Below are 16,569 nucleotides of genomic sequence, written 5' to 3' on the forward strand. Positions count from 1 at the left end.
CCTGGAGCCCGCACTCCAGGCAGGGCGCCCTCTGGTGGTGGTGGGCCAGCAGTACCTCCTCTTCAGCGGCCCACACAACAGTAAATGTTATTAAGAAATGATCAGACAGAAGGGAGTTTTCAGGGAATACTGTTAAGTCTTCTATTTCCATACCATAAGTCAGAACAAGATCTAAGAAATGATTAAAGTGGTGGGTGGACTCATTTACATTTTGAGCAAAGCCAATAGAGTCTAATAATAGATTAAATGCAGTGTTGAGGGTGTCATTCTCAGCATCTGTGTGGATGTTAAAATCGCCCACTATAATTATCTTATCTGAGCTAAGCACTAAGTCAGACAAAAGGTCTGAAAATTCACAGAGAAACTCACAGTAACGACCAGTGGACGATAGATATAACAAATAAAACTGGTTTTTGGGACTTCCAATTTGGATGGACAAGACTAAGAGTCAAGCTTCTTTCAAATGAATTAAAGCTCTGTCTGGGTTTTTGATTAATTAATAAGCTGGAATGGAAGATTGCTGCTAATCCTCCGCCCCGGCCCGTGCTACGAGCATTCTGACAGTTAGGGTGACTCGGGGGTGTTGACTCATTTAAACTAACATATTCATCCTGCTGTAACCAGGTTTCTGTAAGGCAGAATAAATCAATATGTTGATCAATTATTATATCATTTACCAACAGGGACTTAGAAGAGAGAGACCTAATGTTTAATAGACCACATTTACTGTTTTAGTCTGTGGTGCAGTTGAAGGTGCTATATATTTTTTTTTTTTGAATTTTTATGCTTAAATAGATTTTTGCTGGTTATTGGTGGTCTGGGAGCAGACACCGTCTCTACGGGGATGGGGTAATGAGGGGATGGCAGGGGGAGAGAAGCTGCAGAGAGGTGTGTAAGACTACAACTCTGCTTCCTGGTCCCAACCCTGGATAGTCACGGTTTGGAGGATTTAAGAAAATTGGCCAGATTTCTAGAAATGAGAGCTGCTCCATCCAAAGTGGGATGGATGCCGTCTCTCCTAACAAGACCAGGTTTTCCCCAGAAGCTTTGCCAATTATCTATGAAGCCCACCTCATTTTTTGGACACCACTCAGACAGCCAGCAATTCAAGGAGAACATGCGGCTAAACATGTCACTCCCGGTCCGATTGGGGAGGGGCCCAGAGAAAACTACAGAGTCCGACATTGTTTTTGCAAAGTTACACACCGATTCAATGTTAATTTTAGTGACCTCCGATTGGCGTAACCGGGTGTCATTACTGCCGACGTGAATTAATCCTACCAAATTTACCCTTAGCCTTAGCCAGCAGTTTCAAATTGACAATTGACTATGGTTGCTGGTGTCGCTAACTTCACATTTCTCAAAACAGAGTCGCCAATAACCAGAGTTTGATCCTCGGCAGGTGTGTCGTCGAGTGGGGAAAAACGGTTAGAAATGTGAACAGGTTGGCGGTGTACACGGGGCTTCTGTTTAGAACTACGCTTCCTCCTCACAGTCACCCAGTCGGCCTGCTTTCCGGCTGCTCGGGATCTGCCAGAGGGGAACTAACGGCGGCTAAGCTACCTTGGTCCGCACCGACTACAGGGGCCTGGCTAGCTGTAAAATTTTCCACGGTGCGGAGCCGAGTCTCCAATTCGCCCAGCCTGGCCTCCAAAGCTATGAAGCTACACTTATTACAAGTACCGTTACTGCTAAAGGAGGCCGAGGAATAACTAAACATTTCACACCCAGAGCAGAAAAGTGCGGGAGAGACAGGAGAAGTCGCCATGCTAAATCGGCTAAGAGCTAGTAGCTGCGCTAAGCTAGCGGATTCCTAAAAACATGCAAAGTGAATAATGTGTAAATAATTTAGAGGTGATTCAGCAGAAGGAGTGCTTTAGTTAAGGCACGTAAAGATTACACTGGGAAACAAATCGTAATCTAGATAACTAGATCAATCTAACTGCGCAGATTAAACAGCTAACAGATACAGCAAAACACCGCTGTGCTCCGGAACAGGAAGTGATACAATACCGCAGTGAGAGCCAACCACCAGTCTACACATGTAAATTTCCCACAAGGGCAGGGACACATTTGTAAGCTGACTTTTGTCTAACAGCCCATCTCATTTTCAACAAAAGTAATTTGTTTTTTTAAATGAATAAACAGTTGAGACCTTGCTGCAAAGATGCCTTTGAGCATCTTTTGTCACCATCTAGTGGTGATATTAGTATTTCAGGGCTTCTGTACATTTCCTACTTGAAACCCAAAATTCAGTAAAAAACAAACAAACAAACAAAAAAACAGGCATTTATAAATGTCAGAAATGCATGATTTTGGTAGGCAATTCTTTGACCTCCCAGCGTTAATGTACAAAAATTTTGATTCTGAGTGTTGTGCGGTTCTTGAGTTTTAGGATGCAGAAGGATTTGTCGTGCAGACGGAAGGACGACTGGAAGGACAGCAATTTCTCTTGATAAATGCAATGTACAATTGTGAATCAGTATACTTTGTGCTTACCTCTGAAGAAAATAATTTTGTTCAACCCCAACCCAAAAAACAAATTCAAAACCAAGCCATCAATTATCTTAGCACTCTCCAATATATGGATCTTAACTACAAAACAATTTGCTTTTAAAGGAGAAAATATACTAAAGAATTACCCATTTTAAGCCTATGAGTATGACTAAATTAATGCTGATAATACGAATATGAACAGAGATTTCATCTGTTAAAGAGTAACTACAAAGATTAAAGTGACAACTAAATTATAAGGAACTAAAACAGGTTTTTTATTTGTTTTGTTTTTTTGCTGTTTTTCAAAGTTACAAACCTGCTCTGTGTAGTGCATCTCAGCTAGTTTGAAGTTCTTGTCCAGCAGGGCGAGGTTGGCTTGGACTTGGTAGAACGTTGTTCCGTCTCCTCCCTGTTAAAGAGAAAATCGTGAACCCATGATCGCGCAGTGTGTCCAGAGAAAATCGGAACATTACGTAACACTGCACATTGCACTGAGATCTGAGGTACTTGTGCAGAGAAGAAAAGACAGGACACTCGCAGAGTGCGATACCTTATACAGTAGCGTTCAGAATAATAGTAGTGCTATATGACTAAAAAGATTAATCCAGGTTTTGAGTCTATTTCTTATTGTTACATGGGAAACAAGATACCAGTAGATTCAGTAGATTCTCACAAATCCAACAAGACCAAGCATTCATGATATGCACACTCTTAAGGCTATGAAATTGGGCTATTATTAAAAAAAAGTAGAAAAGGGGGTGTTCACAATAATAGTAGTGTGGCATTCAGTCAGTGAGTTCGTCAATTTTGTGGAACAAAAAGGTGTGAATCAGGTGCCCCCTATTTAAGGATGAAGCCAGCACCTGTTGAACATGCTTTTCTCTTTGAAAGCCTGAGGAAAATGGGACGTTCAAGACATTGTTCAGAAGAACAGCGTAGTTTGATTAAAAAGTTGATTGGAGAGGGGAAAACTTATACACAGGTGCAAAAAATTATAGGCTGTTCATCTACAATGATCTCCAATGCTTTAAAATGGACAAAAAAAAACAGAGACGCGTGGAAGAAAACGGAAAACAACCATCAAAATGGATAGAAGAATAACCAGAATGGCAAAGGCTCACCCATTGATCAGCTCCAGGATGATCAAAGACAGTCTGGAGTTACCTGTAAGTGCTGTGACAGTTAAAAGACGCCTGTGTGAAGCTAATTTATTTACAAGAATCCCCAGCAAAGTCCCTCTGTTAAATAAAAGACATGCAGAAGAGGTTACAATTTGCCAAAGAACACATCAACTGGCCTAAAGAGAAATGGAGGAATATTTTGTGGACTGATGAGAGTAAAATTGTTCTTTTTGGGTCCAAGGGCCACAGACAGTTTGTGAGACGACCCCCAAACTCTGAATTCAAGCCACAGTTCACAGTGAAGACCATGAAGCATGGTGGTGCAAGCATCATGATATGGGCATGTTTCTCCTACTATGGTGTTGGGCCTATATATCGCATGCCAGGTCCAAGGGCCGCAGACAGTTTGTGAGATGACACCCAAACTCTGAATTCAAGCCACAGTTCACAGTGAAGACAGTGAAGCATGGTGGTGCAAGCATCATGATGGGCATGCTTCTCCTACTATGGTGTTGGGCCTATATATCGCATGCCAGGTATCATGGATCAGTTTGGATATGTCAAAATACTTGAAGAGGTCATGTTGCCTTATGCTGAAGAGGACATGCCCTTGAAATGGGTGTTTCAACAAGACAATTACCCAAAGCACACTAGTAAACCAGCAAAATCTTGGTTCCAATCCAAGAAAATTAATGCCTCGCAGATGTTATACAACTAAATACTAGTTTAGTGATTCACAGGATTGCTAAAAAAGCAGTTTGAACATAATAGTTTTGAGTTTGTAGTGTCAACAGCAGATGCTACTATTATTGTGAACACCCCCTTTTCTACTTTTTTTTTTTTTTTTACTAATAGCCCAATTTCATAGCCTTAAGAGTGTGCATATCATGAATGCTTGGTCTTGTTGGATTTGTGAGAATCTACTGAATCTACTGGTACCTTGTTTCCCATGGAACAATAAGAAATATACTCAAAACCTGGATTAATCTTTTATTTCACATAATACTACTATTATTCTGAACACTACTGTAGGTTTGACACTGGATCACACAATTGTATCCTCCTGTGGCTCCAAATTTTTGATTTACCTTCCTACCCACTTTCTTTCCTTCCTTTGTTTCCTTATTTTCCTAAAAATCAAATCACTTTGTCCTTGTCTGGCTCTCAATTATTCAACTGAGTTTGGTCCATATCACATCAAAACGATATTATTTTGCTGACACACAGACAGCTGGACACAAAAACGGCACCCACACATGTGATACCGCATGCAGACTTAAACATAACAAATTTTTTGGTGTACTTTGCAGACAGAATTCTGCGCCAATCAGGCTGCGGTTTCTGGTGTCCTGTAGACTAAATGCTGGTTCGAATGCATTTCCACTGTGACTAACATAAATCTTCTAAGAAAATACTCAACTACTTTATCAAAAAGAACTCATTTGAACAGACTGAATTTCAGTGTCAAATACTGATAAATTATAATTATAAAATATTAGTGACATCCTTAAAAAACTGTCTCTTCTACACCGCTCTAAAATATGCACTCTGATGTAGAACAGACCATTTCTTTTGACACTCTGTCAGCAATCTGGTTTGTCTGGTGGAGAAAATGAACTGTTGAGACGTCTCCCAAAGCAGCAAAACACCTTCAAAAGAAAGAGATAGAGAGAAAAAGAAAATAGACTGAATCATTCAATGAATGTAGCAGATCAATGAAGGTAAAATGGTTCATTTACTGAAGTGAGATAAAAAAAAGAGTTTCCGTTTAATTATTCTTTGCAGTGCTGAGAGCTGAGAACTAAAGACACTTGAGCATTCAGCCACTTCATAAGAACTCTGAACATTACATCAGATTAATGAGAAAGTTATGTGAAAAATCATTCTGTTTGACTCTTTCTTGCTTCCTCCTTCATGAACATTACAGACTCCAAACCACAGCCTCTTCCCCAAATGATTTATGCAAATGCAAAATGAACACCATATGCATTATTAATGACAGAGAATCCAGAGTTTCTTTTAAAAAGTTAAAGCTGAGATGCATAAAGTTGGAGAGAGATTAAAAACTGCTTATGATAGATGATTTAAAAGTGGCTTTAATGATTAATGGAGTTAGAGGAGGCGGCAGGAAAAGGACCATCTGCTGTATGTGTTGTACACTATTTGTATCTTTGTGAGGACTCATCCCAGCTTTAGAACTTTAGTGTGAAGACAGCGGTGCAGTGTGAGGAGGTTTGAGTCGTTCTTCACGTCGCTGCTTCAGCTGATTGTTGGAGGGTTCACCCCTGATTTTACAAATAAGACCAGAATTAGATTTCGGATGCTGTTAGATGGGATGCAGCAGTTCTCCACCAATCACCTGCCTGTAGCGTCTGGAGAAGGTGTGTTCACAGTTTTGAGTAAAAATCTCTGTGCTTGAGAAGGGTCAGTAAAAGTCCTCACGTGTGCAGAAATACCAGCTCGTGTGTTTGCACATCTCTGTCAGACTTGATCACCTGTTTGCGATGTTGCAGCTGGCGAGCCTCTAGAGCCAACTTGCTGAGCGTCCTTCCACATGGCTTCACTCTCTGGTGACATGTCCAGAGTCTCGAGGAATGCAGTGGCTCTGTGAACGTAAACACGTATTCACACGCTCATCTCACACCCACCAGAACGAAAGAGAGAGGCTGAGTCACCCCTGTGTATTTTACCGATACATTTGCAGCCCGCAGGAATACAGGAGAGATTTCTCCTATTTGTAAAGGTCACAGTCACCTTCCACGAGTATCAGGCTTTGTCACAATACTTGGTAATGTTAAAAAAACAGAAACAAAAACCTCATGGGTACCAGCAGATTGGACAGACACTGTGTTCTGCTGAGGGTGAATGCTTTTTATCACCGTAAGCATTATAAGCTAGCTGTCAGTCATTTGTTACCACAGGAAAAAAATTCTCACGTGGAGCACGGTGTCTTTTTAAGAAAGTGCTTGAGATGAACCCTCAGCGCTTTCTGCCAGAAATCAATGTCATATGGACAATGGGGTTGTTAGTTTCCTGCACAATAGGACACTTTGAAGGCTGCACCGAGATACTGTAGCTGAGTTGTGTTTGCTATTCTGAAGGGGTTTCACTGTAGATATATAAGTAGTGTAACATAACATGCTCTTAACCAGCAGGTGAGTTCTTAACCATCCAGGACCTGTGTCTCATGATGCCCTTCTGCACCTCATATTATATATATATATATATATATATATATATATATATAAATCGCAGGGTGTTCAAATACTTATTTTCTTCAAATGAAGAGAACTGCACTGATATGGACATTTATCTGCAGCGTCCTCCGCTGTGTCATTTTTAAAGGTTTTAAATAACAACAGGATGAAGAGCCTAAACAGCCCGACTGTTCTGGGAATATTAAAGTAACCCTCAAGAGTTGCAGGGTGTTTCTGCAAAAAAAAAAACCAAAAAAAAAAAAACTCTGCTCTCAGTGTTCCCACCACAAGTCTGATCCAACAAAACAAGTATGAACAAAAATGAACATGTAATCAAAGACAGATATCAGAGTATCTCCGCGCACCTGTTGTAATCACCATCATCGATAGCAGTGCCGAACTCAATGAGGCCTTCGTCCAGGGTGTATGTGACCGTGTTAACACCCTCTGTCACAAGCACATTCGTCTTCCCATCAGCCCTCTCCAGCTCCACAATGTCACCCTGAGTGAGTGAAAGAGACTTAAATCCAAACACGAATAACACAAAACAAATAGTCATAATTAGAATAAAAGGAGTGAGGAAAAAAAGAGGGGTTATTAATTCCTCAGACCTCCACAGCCTGCATTGCGTACCTTTACAGGTAAGAAAATTAATGAATACCTTAACAGATATTCAAATCAACACGCCGACCTACAAGATGCCCTGTTGGAGAAATGTTCTTGGACACTGTGCATTCAATAAAGGCAGTCAGTCTTTTTTTAAATCCCCAGTGAAGGAGACAGATTTTTTTTTAATTTTAAATTAAGAATCAATAGCGTGTTATCTGTGGGGATCCACGGGCTCTAGATTGGGTAGTTTTTCTAAAGTAGGTAACTGACATTTTTAAGGGTGATAATCAATTAATCAAAGTTTCTATAATGAGTTGGAATGGTGTGTGAGTCCAGAATGTTTTTACAACCTTAAAGAACTCAACCCCTTTATTTCCTGCTAATTACAAAATGTTTAATGTTAATTTACTATCTTAATGTATTTAGAAATTGTTTTGGGTTCTTGTTATCATATACACTCTATTATTATATGTCTGCAAAGCTACATGCACTCTGATTGGCTGATTTCCAGTCTGATATTTTTACATAATCAGACCGTTACCATGACAAACACGTATCACATTCGTTACAAACCAGAAAGCTAAAACCACGATAAAAAAAACAAAACAAGTAGGACATGAACATACAACATAAATATCTAAACAGCATTGGAAGAAACACACAGATTGAAAGCTTAACATCTAATGACCGGACCATCTGTTAGCACGTTCTGAAGCGACGGGTCGGACTACACACCCAAAATCGTCAGCAGCTATATACGAATATGTACGTTTGCATGTTATATATATAATAGCCAATAAATGAATTATTAACCTCACCTGCTCTGCCTGTACAGGAATATCAGACCTCTGTGTTTTCGTACTTATACCTCTGATATTTTCTGATATTTTCCTGTACAGACCTCACGCTCAGTTAATAATCCTTTATCATCATTATTACTATTGTTATTATTATTATTATTAATACTACTAATAATGATGATAATATTTTATTTTGACTTCTATTTTGTCATTGATTTTTAAATGGACCACAATGGCGATACAATGGTGCTCAAACGTTTACATGCCGACAGACTTTTTTTTAGGGGGGGGGAGGTTCCCATGGAATATGAATGATAACGCAAAAACTCTTTTTAAATGATAATGACATCAGAAACTACCGAAATGACCCTGATCAAAATTTTACATCCCTTTGTTCTTAATACCGTGTTTGCTGCTTTTAACCTCAGTGACAGCTTGGAGTCTTTTGTGGTCGTTGTGGACGAGGCTCTCTGTTGGTGAAGCTGCCACTGAATACATCTGGACTTTATTTACATCAGTTATGAAGCAATACAAACAGTATAGCATTCTATGGTACATCTGACAGTCCTCAAAAACTGAGTGTTTTCTGTTTTTTTATTATTATTATTTGTTAATAAAATGAACATCACAAAATGTTCAAACTGTTTGTGTCTGTCTGTTGCTCAGTTTGTCTCAGGGGTCAACATCACTGTTGTTAAAAGGTCGCTATTCACAAGGTCATAAGGGGAATCTTAAAGCTGCATTCGAGGTGAACTCCCTGACATGTCAAAGGTCACTGAGATCAAAGTTGCGTGTGTCCAAGGGTGGGAAGAATTCACGAAAGAAGGAGGAAGGCTAATTGTTGGGAAAACCGGAGGCTGTGGAACTGATGGAATTTGAGGAAATGTGACATTATCCACCTTTAAGAGCTCAAACTGTCGACGAAGGAGGAGGCTGTTAATCCAAAACTCCAGAGCAGCTCCATTTCTCTGGTCTTTGGACGGTATAAACACCACCATGGAAACTGAATCGCAAAATTTTTACAATATTTCACCTAATCAAGCAGCACTGGAAAGGTTTAGGTGCACTGAAGAGTCGATACACACACACACACAACATTTTCATGGTATTTTGCTGACAGTACAGACATGATTAGATCACAGAAATAAAAACTAGTGATGGCATGATTCCACTTTATCACATTAGAAATGATCCTGATGCTGGAACCTTCAGTATCTGCCGATACCAAAGCAATACATTTTCCCTATTTTAAAACAAGTAATTTGTCAATGGATTTACTTTTACTTAGTCATGCCTACTAACCTAAAGGAAAATATATGTGCATAGACCACAACATGATTCAGATGTGCAACATAAGACTGTGATCGGAGCAGATTTTGGACCGATACAATCCAAAATTTTGGATCACTGCATCCCTTAAAAAATAAATAAATAAAAATCTGATGTACCCAAATTCTGGCTGGTAATAAAATACAAAAATCACCCCTGCATGTGTGGAATCATCACTTCATAAAGCGTGCACATGACGTTCCTTCATATAAAGAAGGAAGATTCACCTTAATTGGGAACATGGTGATGTTGTCTGGGTTGTCTATACTGTACAAGATGCAGAGATCTCCTCTATTCTGAGCAACCACGACATCACTGCCTGGCACCCATTGCACATACGAGCAGAAACTCAGCACCGTGGTCTTCACCGCGCTCTCTACGTCATACAGGTGGAGCTGAACATTTAAAAAAAAACAAAACATACAGATTACTTTCATTTTCAACACAGAAAAAAACGACATACAGGTTCAACACTGTATCGGATCTTCTTTTCTAAATGTGCAAATAAATCACTATGACACATTATTTGATATCAAAACCCTGAGTTCAAATATATTTGCACAAACGTCCTCAGTTATGAAAAACTTTGCCTGCGTGAAAACTCACTGCAGCAGGAGGTTCGAAGATGTGTTTCTTTCCTTTTTCACTGAGTCAACACTCAACAGACAATCTAGTTTGAAATGTTCAAGCATTCTTATTCCTAAATAAGTTAAATGTGAGATTTATTTTTAAATCATTTAATTTAGCAACGGGTTGTCTGTCTTTCAGTGCACTATGAAGAATAAAAAAAAAAATTTAACATTCATTTTGAAAAAAGAAAAACCATGAAGCATTTATCAACTTAACAATGTCACTTTAAAATAATAAAAAAATTAAAAAAAAAAGTTTTTTTGGTATGTGTCAGAGTACTGCTCTTGATGTGGCAACATAAAATAACTATGACCATAAAAACCTGATTACATAGATCCAATTTTATTCTAAATCACAGAAGACCATAAAAACATTAAGTGTTTAGTTTCATTACACAAAATATGTATGATTACTTTTAAAATGTAGCAATAAAGTCTTGGGATTTAGACATGCATATATCTGATCGAGTTATCAAAATAATTCTTTGTTTCATGTGTGGATGATAACTGCGACTAAATGTTTTAATATGGGCGGTGGCATTCTTAAGTTTGGCATTAAGCTGTTCCAGAACATTTATACCCCCGTCACACATAGCCGGAATCAGGCAGAATGGTATCAGAATTATGAATTGGCGCACATCTGAAAAGTGTCGGACTTCAGTTCCAAAACTTTCTGACGGCCATCTGTGGATGGGACACCTATCCGACGGCGGTTCATGTGTAATCTGAGGACCATCTGACTGCAATTTACATATTCTGAAGGCAGCAAAACAAGAGCCGATATTATGAATTATTATCATGTACAGTGAATGTGAACAGTGGCTATCAAACTGAAAGCTCTGTGCGCTACTGCATGCATTCCACCGCAAATCTGAACAGGTTGTTATATCCCCAATAGACCTTACGGTACAAATATTTGGCCATTCCTTCCCATGGGCAATTTAAATAATGTGAACTATTGCCTCCATCATAACTGTATATAACACGGGCAGCTGCCCCTCTGCGTGGTGCGCAGTAATGTGTCAGGCTCGGAGCTGAACAGATCTCATGCTGTAATAACTGATCACCTTCTAACTCTGACGTGGAACTGTTGTGCCAGGCCGTGACATCATTAATAAACCTGAATCTCAAATACAGGGGAACTCTTCCACAGAGTGGTATAATTCAAACAATAACTAAAGCCTATAAAGACAGTAACATCAAAATAATAACAACAATCTATAAAGCTCTAATTGAGCATGATAAAAACACAACTGAAAAGATTAAAGGTAATTGGGAGAAAAAGCTCCACATAAAAATTGATGATCAAGACTGGATAAATATGTGGAGGCATCATCACACTACTACCAGCTCTCGAACGTGGAGGGAGTTCGCTTGGAAGAACCTGATCCATTTTTTTTATTACACCCAAACTTAAAAGTAAACGGTTAAAAATACAACAAACATGTTGGCGGGAATGTGGAGGAATAAATGTAGACCATGCTCATATTTTCTGGAAATGTCCAACTATTGTTATGTTTTGGGAAATGGATTGCAATGTACTTTGCGAAGTGTTGGGATATACAGTTCCCTTAACACCTGAACTGATTTATCTGTATAATTTTTCAGAAGACACCATTTCACATAATGATGTATATTTGTTTAAAATGATGTCATTAGCAGCCAAAAAATGTATAACCAGGACATGGGGCACAACATCTGTGCCAACAAAAGACCAATGGACATCAACGATAAAAGACATTTATCTAATGGAAAAGATAACACAGACTGAGACTACAAGAAGTGAAAATGGAAAAACAATTGGAAAAATGGACAATATATTGTTATGTGTCGACGCGGATTGAGGAGCGAACCTGCGTCAGACAGGACCCAGCGCTAAAAATAACCAGAAAGCGGTTCCAAACAAAAACTATTTATTATACACCTGTGTTTAAAAGTGTAAAAACATAAAAAAACAACGTCCCTCTGGTGGAGTGATTCGTGGCTCGCTCTCCAGCGCCCGCAAGGACCAAAGCCGGCGCTCCTGGACTCCCTACCACCGCCAAACACCCCCCAGGTGGACACGACAAACTGATTCTCTGTGAAGCAAAGAGACGGTGAGGTAAGTCAACAGATACAACCATATCTTCCAATAAACACACGCTGCCAGCAACACACTCAGGTCAGTGTCCCTTTTTTTTTTACTTTATGCAAATGAGCAGCCTCTCACAAGTGGAGGATCACTTATCCTTCACGCCACAGCAGTGAGAAGCAAACTGCGCAACTCTCCCCACAATTCCAGTACACTGTGCAACAAAACACCAAGCCACCATCAACAAGTACCCAAACACCTAATTACCTTCCGTGTGTGCTGACAGCATGTGTCCTCACCCCTCCCTGCCTCACGGGCTCGACGTGTCAAACCCAGGCGCGGTCCTCAGCGTCTCACAAACGAACGTCACAAGGTCGAGTTCCCGGCAGTTCTGCTTGAATCACACATGACTCAAATGCAGAACGCCATCCAATTATCTGCTTCAGCTGCAAGTCGTCCAGGTTGCACGTGAGCACCAAGCACAGGTGCTTTCCATGATGTTGATGAGGGTGAAGACTCTTCAGCCAGCACCTTCTTCACAGACAAATCAGCCCTCATGCCACCTGGAGAGCAAAGAAAAGAAAAGAACACCAAAACATCCAGCCACGCCCCCCCCAACACACAACAGTACCCCCCCATCAACGGGAAGCCTCCCGGCGACCGAACAGACCAGGCCCGAGAACAGCCCCTCCCTCCGGGGTTCACGTCAGGAAGCAGACGGCAAGACAGGCACCGCAGCTGGAAGGCCGGCTGGAATCAACAAAAGCCCCAAAACATTCCCCAGAACAAGTCCACTCACACAAAAAAAACATAAAACCCACCCAAAACCTCCCCAGGGGACCGTCCCATCAAACCCCGGGAGGAAAAGAAAAACTCCAAAACACAAAAACCCAACACAGTCCCACAACACAGTACAAACGTAGATGCATAAAAGAAAAATAAACAACCCCCCCAGAATGACCTGCAGAGCCCAACCCCCCTCAGAAGGCCTTCATTGCCAGTTCCAGGAGGAACAGCCAAAACCGTGATCCCACAAAGGTCCCCAGGTATACATGGAGTGAAACGGTGCCCCCCAGGGGACCGTATCATCAACCCCAGGAGGCACCCTCCCCACAACCCCGGAACCCCAGATCCGGTCACACTTGGCCGGCCGGTCCCAAGCCAATTCCCCCCCCCAGAGGACCGTCCCATCAACCCTGGAGGCGGAACCCGGAAGGAAACAAAATAAAACCAAAAACCAACCCCCGGAGGACAACCAAAAACAACCCCGGGGGGATATAAAACGACCATAAACCCCGTTGCCCTCCCCGGCACCCCAAAAGACCCCAGGTCCCTCCCAGAGCCCTTTGGCGGCTCTATTGTGGCAAACGGCACAAAATAGTAAGCCGGAGAAGGGAACAGGTAAAAACTAACCCAGCTCCAACCCCAAAGCGCAGCGGAGAACCGGAAATACGTCCGGTGCCCCAACTCGACCAAACCCCAGCCACTCGGGAGGGGTGGAACTACCGAAATGGCAAACAGCAACAGATCGGCCCACCCCTCCGACTGAGGCATGTCTCCGCTGCACCACACCCCGGCAACACCCATGACAATCGGTCCAAAGGCTCACCGAGGCTGGAGTGGAACCGGGCCCTAACCAAACCAAAAAGAACGCCTCTAACACCCCCCCCCCCAGGTGCAGAGGTCTTCTGAGAATGCTCAGCGTGACCAACCTGCACCACCCCACAACCCACAAGACAAGCGGTCTAAGGGCAAGTGAGGTTGGGGTTAGGAATGCAGAGAAATAAAAACAACAAAACAAAACGACCCAACAACCCAAACAGAAAATACCTAAAAACACAGACACAATTGACAGGTAAGTGAGCCCAGGCGGGCTTCTGACTGCCTATCACTCCACCAGATACGCCCCTACCACCCCAAACAAGTATAACCCCTGATTAAAGAAACCAAACATTTACGTGTGCTAAAATTTTTTTTTTTTTTTTTTTTTTTTTTTTGTTATGTGGGTTCTGTTGCCTGTCCAAGAACACTTGGAGTTACGTCACCGTTATTTCTCTTGACGCTTACGTGTCGGGGCAATACAGGAATCTCGACTCGTCCGAGCTGCATGGGCTCGTCAATAGGAGGAGCCGGAGGTCCCGTCGGAGGAGCCTCAGTGGGGCGAAGAAGAGGTGGACCAGCTTTGTGTCGGGGAAAGCCCCGAGACAAAAAAAAAACGCTCTGATGGGCGTCCTCTCTCGCGTCCACGCTCCTTCATCCAATCATCTAGACGAATCACCAACGATATTAGCTCGTCTAAATCGTTTGGCTCATCACGGACCGCCAGCTCGTCTTTTAATGACTCATTTAACCCGTCTACAAACATGCCCCGTAAAACTGCGGCATTCCAACCTGTGGGTGACGGAGTTATCGGCACCGATATCGATAGTGCCGCAGCTGGAGCAGCAGGAAGCAGAACAGCTTGCGCTGCAAGCTCCGTAACACGGGCATCTGTTTGTTTAATTTGGTTCGCGAGATGCTGTAATTGCTCCCGTATGTTCTCCAAGTGTTCCTGAACTTTTTCGACAAAAGGAACCGCTTCTGCCGCTGGGTCCATTATGGAATGGCCGGGAACTTCTGTTATGTGTCGACGCGGATTGAGGAGCGAACCTGCGTCAGACAGGACCCAGCGCTAAAAATAACCAGAAAGCGGTTCCAAACAAAAACTATTTATTATACACCTGTGTTTAAAAGTGTAAAAACATAAAAAAACAACGTCCCTCTGGTGGAGTGATTCGTGGCTCGCTCTCCAGCGCCCGCAAGGACCAAAGCCGGCGCTCCTGGACTCCCTACCACCGCCAAACACCCCCCAGGTGGACACGACAAACTGATTCTCTGTGAAGCAAAGAGACGGTGAGGTAAGTCAACAGATACAACCATATCTTCCAATAAACACACGCTGCCAGCAACACACTCAGGTCAGTGTCCCTTTTTTTTTTACTTTATGCAAATGAGCAGCCTCTCACAAGTGGAGGATCACTTATCCTTCACGCCACAGCAGTGAGAAGCAAACTGCGCAACTCTCCCCACAATTCCAGTACACTGTGCAACAAAACACCAAGCCACCATCAACAAGTACCCAAACACCTAATTACCTTCCGTGTGTGCTGACAGCATGTGTCCTCACCCCTCCCTGCCTCACGGGCTCGACGTGTCAAACCCAGGCGCGGTCCTCAGCGTCTCACAAACGAACGTCACAAGGTCGAGTTCCCGGCAGTTCTGCTTGAATCACACATGACTCAAATGCAGAACGCCATCCAATTATCTGCTTCAGCTGCAAGTCGTCCAGGTTGCACGTGAGCACCAAGCACAGGTGCTTTCCATGATGTTGATGAGGGTGAAGACTCTTCAGCCAGCACCTTCTTCACAGACAAATCAGCCCTCATGCCACCTGGAGAGCAAAGAAAAGAAAAGAACACCAAAACATCCAGCCACGCCCCCCCCAACACACAACAGTACCCCCCCATCAACGGGAAGCCTCCCGGCGACCGAACAGACCAGGCCCGAGAACAGCCCCTCCCTCCGGGGTTCACGTCAGGAAGCAGACGGCAAGACAGGCACCGCAGCTGGAAGGCCGGCTGGAATCAACAAAAGCCCCAAAACATTCCCCAGAACAAGTCCACTCACACAAAAAAAACATAAAACCCACCCAAAACCTCCCCAGGGGACCGTCCCATCAAACCCCGGAGGAAAAGAAAAACTCCAAAACACAAAAACCCAACACAGTCCCACAACACAGTACAAACGTAGATGCATAAAAGAAAAATAAACAACCCCCCCAGAATGACCTGCAGAGCCCAACCCCCCCTCAGAAGGCCTTCATTGCCAGTTCCAGGAGGAACAGCCAAAACCGTGATCCCACAAAGGTCCCCAGGTATACATGAGTGAAACGGTGCCCCCCAGGGGACCGTATCATCAACCCCAGGAGGCACCCTCCCCACAACCCCGGAACCCCAGATCCGGTCACACTTGGCCGGCCGGTCCCAAGCCAATTCCCCCCCCCAGAGGACCGTCCCATCAACCCTGGAGGCGGAACCCGGAAGGAAACAAAATAAAACCAAAAACCAACCCCCGGAGGACAACCAAAAACAACCCCGGGGGGATATAAAACGACCATAAACCCCGTTGCCCTCCCCGGCACCCCAAAAGACCCCAGGTCCCTCCCAGAGCCCTTTGGCGGCTCTATTGTGGCAAACGGCACAAAATAGTAAGCCGGAGAAGGGAACAGGTAAAAACTAACCCAGCTCCAACCACAAAGCGCAGCGGAGAACCGGAAAT

The 16,569-nt window shown here is 42.8% G+C and overlaps 1 protein-coding gene across 1 annotated transcript in view; it reads right to left on the reverse strand.

Annotated features, from left to right (window-relative positions):
* The window catches only part of ift172 (intraflagellar transport 172), a 155,752-nt gene that overhangs the window by 85,969 nt on the left and 53,214 nt on the right, over positions 1–16,569 (reverse strand). Inside the window, 2 exon segments of the mRNA XM_034162804.1 lie at positions 7,180–7,316; positions 9,780–9,947. Coding sequence (XP_034018695.1) covers positions 7,180–7,316; positions 9,780–9,947 — 305 coding nt within the window.

The sequence above is a fragment of the Thalassophryne amazonica genome, chromosome 21 (assembly GCF_902500255.1).
Source record: "Thalassophryne amazonica chromosome 21, fThaAma1.1, whole genome shotgun sequence".
Lineage (NCBI taxonomy): Eukaryota > Metazoa > Chordata > Actinopteri > Batrachoidiformes > Batrachoididae > Thalassophryne > Thalassophryne amazonica.